The 8303-nt window shown below is 31.2% G+C and overlaps 1 protein-coding gene across 1 annotated transcript; it reads left to right on the forward strand.

Moving 5' to 3' along the window:
• The first annotated feature begins 2587 nt into the window (after window positions 1-2587).
• Window positions 2588-7902, forward strand: LOC107605621 (uncharacterized). Its single transcript, XM_016307557.3, has 13 exons — window positions 2588-3012; window positions 3638-3809; window positions 4190-4270; window positions 5077-5171; window positions 5250-5365; window positions 5472-5582; window positions 5700-5809; window positions 5892-6201; window positions 6307-6384; window positions 6465-6515; window positions 6639-6728; window positions 7047-7124; window positions 7568-7902. Exons 1-13 carry the CDS (start codon window positions 3003-3005, stop codon window positions 7616-7618), a joined length of 1353 nt encoding a protein of 450 aa, XP_016163043.1. The 5' UTR covers window positions 2588-3002; the 3' UTR covers window positions 7619-7902.
• The last annotated feature ends 401 nt before the right edge of the window (window positions 7903-8303 follow it).

Below are 8303 nucleotides of genomic sequence, written 5' to 3' on the forward strand. Positions count from 1 at the left end.
TTAAAATATAATATTAAAATTAATAACAAAAATTAGCCTTTAGCATAAAATATATTAAAAATAAATAAAAAATATATGTATTTGTACATAAATATATTAGTTGGTATTTTTTTTTTGTTTCAAAAGATAGAAATATTCGAATTTGAGAAATCATTGTAAGATAGGTTAAGATAGCCGAGAAAAGTCAAAAGATTCCTGTTTTGAGGAATTTCTCCATAAAACATATTGTTGGATAGATCAAGAGATTCCAACTTCTTCATACCCCGGTAAATTGATTATAAGATTGAATCTGAATTAGCCTAAATAAACAAGTTATTAGTTGAAAGATCAATGATTTTCGTGATTGTATTGACTCTGTAATCATAATCATGACCTTTTGTAAACGAATCAACTGTGTCATAATCAAACATTCCAATTCCTTCAAGGCCATAGTAATTTTCTGCAATCATTTTAGTGACATTGTAGGTAGATCTTGGCATTTATAAAGTAATTTTTGTGAGTTTTTTATTTATAAAAAATAGTAGTATTAATGATTGGTATAATTTTAAAATTAAATTACAGTTTTTTAAGAAACTATTTAAAAGTTTATAAAAAAGTTAAAAAAAAAATGATTTCTCTCGTAATATTACTATTTTTTTATCATATTTTTATAAAATAAATACTTTTAGAACTAAAAATTCAAATACAAAATAATTTATTTATAAACTATTTTTAATATAGCTATTTATTGTTTAAATTATTTTTTTAAAAGGAATTTAATTAAGTTTTTTATCCAAACTGAACCTAAATTATCTTATCTTGTAACTAGGGGTGGAAAAAGACCAGGCGGTCTATCAGGGGCCTGCAGCCTGGCCTGTTATAAAATAGGCACAGGCTCAGGCTGTTTTATAAAAGCTTTATTATATTAATAGGTCAGGCCCAGGCTCACTAATTAGCCTGGCCTGGCCTATCAGGCTTGTTTGGACTTTTTAATACATAATTACATATATAAATAATTTTTTTATTATTAACAAAATTATGAGATATTTTAAATTTATTATATTTAATTATAAATAGTTTTGTATATTTTAAATACTTTAAAGTTTAAAAATTCTTATAAATATTAAATATGACATTTTACATATAAATATGTTTATTAAAAAATATTTTTTTAAATAATATTTTTATTTTTGTAAAAAAAAATTAGCAAGCCTTTTAATAGGCTTCAGGCCAAGCCAAACTAAATAACAGGCTAGGCTTAATATTTTGAAAAAAGCCTATAGCAAGCTACAGGCCAAGCTCAGGCCAATCAACTACATGACAGACCAGACCTATTAAGAGCAAAGCCTGACCTGACCTGACCTGTTTTCACCCCTGAGTTCCTCAAGCTATCAATATTTTAGTGAACATATTACTAAATTCCTAAACATGTATTTCTCTCAAAATAATCTAAAAACTCTTGAGAGATAGACAACTAAAGAATAAAACCTAATGAATTTCAATGATAAGTTTTAATAAATCTTGCATAAATAATAAAAAATTCATATAACTTTTCATAGTCATTAACGAATCTTTTAATAACTTTTCACCGTAATTATTCACCCTATATTTTCTCCTTATATTTCTATATAAATTTTATTCTCTTGCTTGATCCTATTTTAGTACTACTTCTAGAAGTAGATAAGTTTTATGGTCAAATTACCTAAGTGATTTTTTCAAATTGAATATGGGCCTACTAATAATTTGTTAGGCCAATTACAGATAAAGGACATTGTTTACCGTGCATTGATAATTTGCCTCGCATTTTTTGTGTACTAACAATTCGTACCAATAAAAATTGATTTCGTTATCGGCAAATTCATTAAAATAATAAAAATAACGCAGAGTAAAAAAAAATCATAAAATTAAAAATAGAATAAATTACCATTTATACCAATAAAAGATACAGATGCTGATAAATGTACCCATATAAGAATAAAACGACAATTATAACTACAAAAATGGCTTCCGTGTGCTAAGAGTATCCGGATATTAGTTACAAAATTGGTCCATTAAGATATTTTTGGCACACGAAAATTATCTTCCATGGATACAATTATCGTTTTATTCTTATATAAATATATTTGACAGCGTTTATATCTTTCATAGATACAAATAGTAATTTATTCTTAAAAATAAAAAAGTAAATTGGTCCTTAACAATTCCTTTAAATATCTGTATTAAGAAAATCACGTCAAAAAATACGGACCACAAAATTATCCATCCTACCAAAAATTTCAGCCGAAATATATTCAATTAACATTATATTTTTAAATGTAAATTCAATTCAAATTCAATTGATTTTTACTCTTATTTCCACTGCACCTTACCGAATATCCAAAAGAATCTTAATCCAATCTACACCCGTGCAATCAAGATAACTGAATCAATTTATGACATGATTCTAAAATCTAAATAACTCCCACACACAAAGTCACAAACTTCAAAGGTGCCGACAAAAAAATAAAAAAGAAAAGAAAAGAAAAAAACCGAGGCTAGAATTCACCGAAAAATCAACGGTCTCAAATCTGCCACGTAAGTATTCACGGAATCAGCATCAGCATAATTTGCAATCACACACATTACCGAATATTCCACGCCAGCCACTTTCTTTGAACTACACTCTCTCTCTGCATTGCGATTTCTTCAAAATCCTGAATATATTTTTTCTTTCCTTCCCCTTATTTTCCGTGTGTTTCTCTTATTTCCCTTTCTTTCACGCACCCTCTCTATCGATTTTGAATTTTAATGGCTTGTTATTACTCATCGCAGCTCAACCTAGCTTCGAACTTCTTCTTGCTGCTGTTGTTTTCTGTTTTCTCCCCAAATTCTGCACAGTTGAATTCCATAGAAAACGAAATTCTCAAATCAGCTTCCTTTCAGATTCCGATTATCAAGCCTTGTACCTGCTTTTGACGAACATATCCCAAACACACACAGCTCAAAGTAGAGAAGAAAAGAGGGAAAAGCCGTTGACACGAAAAATGGGAAAGCGTACCTACTTTAACCTTATATCTTTTTTTTTTAAATTATTTTTTGGTTTTTCAGGGGATAAATAATCTTTTTCTATAAATAGATAGTTTTTTTTTTGGAATAAGGTGCTAACTTTTATAATTAATGATTTGAATTTTTAGTGTTTTACATTATCATCCAACAAAAGTGTAGAAGGATATCTGTTTATGATGAGTAACGACATGTGTTACGATAGCTTTTTAAGTCTTCATGATTTGTCAAATTCCTAAATTGGAAATTTTGATTAGCTGACGTAGAAGGTATTCTCAAATAGGGATAAAGAAAATATCTTCTAAACCAATCAAAACCTTAGATTTTTCTTTATTAATGAATAAATGTACGTGATTATTCATGTAGACTATCTTTTGAGTTTTGACCAATGAGAGAATTGCAAAATAAAATGTAAGGGACTAGGAACATAAATTTTGTAAAGATAACGACTATTATGACTGGTGCATGCAATTTAAGCTAGTAATGTGAAGGTTCATTGCTATGTTAATTGTAGTGAATTTAATGTGTTATGTTGAATGTTGCATATTGAGTTCTACCTAAAATGTTTGGTGGGAGAATTGAGTGCTGTTTGTTGTTTGGTTTTGTTTTGGGATAGGTAATTCTCAAAAGAAGAATGCTGCAATATTGTTGGACAGTGATGATGAGGGTAGTGTGAGTTCATCATCGAGTGCCCGAACTGACAAAATGTCGGTGACAGGGAACGAAGAGGTGCACGTTGATCAGGAGACTCTGCTCGAACAAGCTCTTGATGCATTAGATGAGAAAAGGTAGTTAGTTATTTCACTTGCAATCATAATTTAGAAGAGTTTTTAACATTGAAATTTGCAACCATAAATTATATGAATGTGTATGATAATAAGTCTAAATGCATGTTAGAAGAAAGAAGTGGTTTAGCATGAAAATTTGCAATGGTAAAGAACATGAACTAAGTTCATATTTGGTTATGCTTATCTTGGAGGAAAGTAGTTGTTTCAATTTTGTAGGTAGCTCTCTTAGTAAGGTTTTTAGTTTAAGCTGTTTTGAACCTGTAATAAGCTTCTATCGTATGCTAAATATATTCACAGTTTTAGCTTATTCTATTTAAACCACCTTCATTTTGAGCCTAAGGGTCTTCTATTTTATGTCTTCTCTTTTCTTCTTGATAAAGGGGTTCTACAAGAGAGAAAGCTTTGTCAGTGATCATTGAGACATTTAATAGCAATGTGCAGCATCAGTTTGTGGAGAAGAAGTAAGCATCTGTCTAACAGTTTTTCTCATTATACAATTATTTGATTATGTTTCCTTCTGTAATTTACCTAATATATGTTTCTAAAGGGACATAATGATAATCATTATAGCTATATCTGCTTTTTATCAGACATCTCTATATATAAGCCACGGTCTGCCCATGTTTGCTGCATGGTTCTTCTTTGTTTCTTAGTGTATAGATTTGAGTTGAATGTCTGTAGTTTGGTTGTGTTGAAAATGGAAATTATCTTAGGGCCCTCGCGATTGTATGTTCAAATTCCCCACTAGCTACTTGCAATTGTCCAAAATTTTCCATCGCCTAAATAATTCTTTTAGTTCAAGTAATTTCATATTACATAAGTTGCAGTTTATTTGAGGTAAAATTCAGAAATTGAAGTAAAATATAAATATTTCTCATATTTATATGAATCATTCAAACGATTTGAAGTCGATCCTTAATTTTTGTGTTCAGAACTTATCTGTTGTAATTGTGTTAGTACATACAATTGAACCAAGTTACCATTCAATTAAGTTACATATATATTTTTTTTGTCTTCCTAGCACTTATGCCTGCACTACTATGCTGTCTTGTTGACTCTGTTTCTAAAACCATGTCTACTCTTCCTGTTTATGCGATTTATCTTCTTTTGTATTTGTTATTTCTCTAAAAATGATGATTGCTATTTGAGGTATTAATGTCAGATATTATTCTTGTCAAATAATGAGATGATATATGTTACTCATATTTATTGATCTATCAAACTATGATAGTTAGGAGTATAATCTTGAAGTGCTTTCCTTTTTCAGATTTGCTACCTTATTACATTCTTGTCTTGCTTCAATAAAAAAAGGATCCAAAAAGGCATCTGCAAAGGAGATAGCATTGGCATCTCATGCAATCGGTAACAACTTGATTTAACTCACATATGCTTGATATATTACGTTTCATTTGATTAATATTTAATCTAATTCTTTTGTAGGCCTTTTGGCCATTACTGTTGGTTGTGGTGATAATGCACGAGAAATATTTGAGGAATCAGTTAATACTCTGGATGAGTATCTCACATCTAAGTCAAACGCTACAAAAATTCCGCCTGTAAGTAGGAGTTTGTATTTTTTGGAATGTCTTGTATTCAAAATTTTCCTCTGGTTCTTCAGAGGCTCTTATTCTCAATTTCCTCTGCTAAATGCTATATATGTAGTTTCTGGAATGTTTGGCTATAATCACCTTTGTTGGTGGGAATGATGAAGAGGAAACTCAGAGATCAATGGACATATTGTGGAGAGTGATTCATCCCAAATTAGGTTCCAATGTAAGCATCTGTTTCAAATGTACTAATCAAGCTCGAGTGTAATATTTTTCCGACAATAACCGTGTTATCTTGACATTTCCATGATAAATTCACTGTTTCTTCTATTTTATTATTTAGGTAGTTGCGGCCAAACCTTCTGCTCCATTAATAACTGCCGTGGTATCTGCATGGTCCTTTCTCCTCTCTACCTTGAGTGAATTGAAACTGAATTCAAAATTTTGGCAAAGGTAAGCAATCCTGTTTCTGTGTTTACTCTTTGATTTGTGGTATTGACTAGGATCTAATTAAATGTTTCTAATGTTGATGCAGTTCCATATCTTATTTATCTAGTCTTCTAGAAAAGGAAGATCGGTCGGTACGCATTGCTGCTGGCGAAGCACTGGCTCTAATTTTCGATATTGGCAGCATACAGAAATTTTCTGCTGCATCTAATAGCACAGGTGATATGATGCAAGAAGAGAGTAAAGTGCAGGAAAGTTACATACATTTACAAGGATTGAAAGGGAAGGTAAAAAATCAAGTCGAGAACCTTTCTGTTGAGGCTGGGGGAAAAGGTTCTGCTAAGAAAGATCTTAATACTCAAAGGAACTTGTTCCGAGATATCTTGGACTTTTTTGAGGTGCTTTATTTTTCTCTCAATATTTGTTTGAATAATTATTTTCTAAGAATGTAGATATTGACATAACTTCTTTATTGACATTACTTTAATACTTTGTGATACTAGTATGGTGACTCTCCTGAAATTTCAATGAAGATTGGCGGTGATTCACTGCAGACATCATCTTGGTCCCAAATGATACAGGTTTTTACTTGCATTCATCATTACTTTTCTTTGAAAAATTCTTTTTACGTATTAGCAAGCTGACATTCAGATATTTGCAGTTGAACTATCTCAAGCACTTTTTAGGGGGAGGATTCATCAAGCATATGCAGGTTGGTGTTTACTCATGGCAACTTTCTTTCTTTTGGCAAGTTCCTAATAGTTCCAAAAAGCTTACAACTCCAGAGGTTTACTTATCCCATCCCTTTTCTTTGTCTTCTACCTTGGAAATTTAGGAAAATGAGTTCCTTCATGATGTTTTTAATTTCACCCCGAAGAGAAGATATCTTGGTGGCAATGAACCCCGAATGTCCAGTGGTGAAAAGGTTAGTTTGTTTTTAATCCCAATGAGTTTTTGGGATTTGGATCATCGCATGTTTAAAAACAAAAATGTTTTTTTTTTCATGTTCATATCTCTACCATTGATTGTTTATCCTTTTTCACTTCTTATTTTCTTGAGTAATCAAATCATTAGTGGAAATGTGAATATGACAAGTTCTTGTTTATTTTGAACAATAATGGATCTAAATCCGAGGTTTTTTTTTTTTTTGTTATATCAAATGTCCTCTCTAATCTTTGGCTACTTCCGAGTTTGCGTCGTACTTACCATTATTCACTGATCTGCATCATTCTCCCACTTATAGAGAATGTTCAAGTCTCCAAATTCCGTTCAGAACAAAGCAAGGACTCAATTGCTTAATAAACAACGATTGTTATCTGAGGTAACCTTTCTTAACATAGAGATCATCAACTCTTACTTTCCTGTTTAAAATGCATGGTTACAAGTTGATTACTCTTAGGTTACCTTCCTCACAGGTTGGCTTATTTTTCGCCACCAATTCATCTCCATCTTCGTTTTTGTCCTCATTCCATTGTTCTTTTAAATTATATTGCAACAAAATCGTCACGATGGGGATCTCAATCTAAACATGTCAAACCAATATTCACTTTCTACCCTTTGTTAATAAAAATTGGTCATAGTTACAAAAGCTAGCTATTTGTGTTGGCAATGACTTAATGCACCAAGTTCAAGATGATCCAATGCTATAAGATTTGATTGCAGTTGGTGGTGTATACTTACATCATAATATAATCCTTGTTCACTTTATGATTATGTTGTCAAATTAAAATATTGTTGGGTTAATTCATTTTTTTTTATCAACAGGGTAGAAACTTAGGTCATTATGCAGCTAATGCAGGTGATGATGAAGCATGAGCTTTGGATTGGAGTGGAACTACTTATTTGCTGGGATGATGTTCACTTGAGAATTTGTTCACTAATCTTATACTTCATCATTTTCTGCTATTATTGTTATTTTGACTTAATGGCTAGGAATCTGATTTTTGCATGTTGTCCCAGCATGACAGAATATTTGCTTGTTATGTACATAGGTGGCCCCAAATATTTATGCCTTCTCTACATTGTGGTGGCCTATGTGATCAAGAATGCAACATTATATAGAAACTAGAAATTAATGTATAATTCTTGTTCTCATTTTATGTTTTCTCTTCATTTTCTCCATTTTCTCTTCCACTTTCTTTCTTTCTTTCTAGACCTATTTTCTCTTGAACCAAATAGGGGTGTACATGGGCCGGGCCACACCGGGTTTGACTTAACACAGACCCGACCCGAAATATGACCGGGCCTAATTTTTAGATCCTAACTCGATCCTAAACCCGATGAAACCTACGCACTTTCGGGCCGGGTAAAAACCAAGTCTTTATCATGTAAAAATCATCTAATCTCTAACCAATTATTTCACAATTCACATAGTAAAATTCACTTAAAAAATATAACAAGAACCAACCCTTCTCTAAAATTAAAGCATAACTATAATCAATACTAATATTGTTTATAACACCAAATATTTAAATCAATACAAATAACACAATATTATGCA

Source organism: Arachis ipaensis, chromosome B6, assembly GCF_059453495.1.
Source record: "Arachis ipaensis isolate K30076 ecotype BB chromosome B6, ASM5945349v1, whole genome shotgun sequence".
NCBI classification, from domain to species: Eukaryota; Viridiplantae; Streptophyta; class Magnoliopsida; order Fabales; family Fabaceae; genus Arachis; species Arachis ipaensis.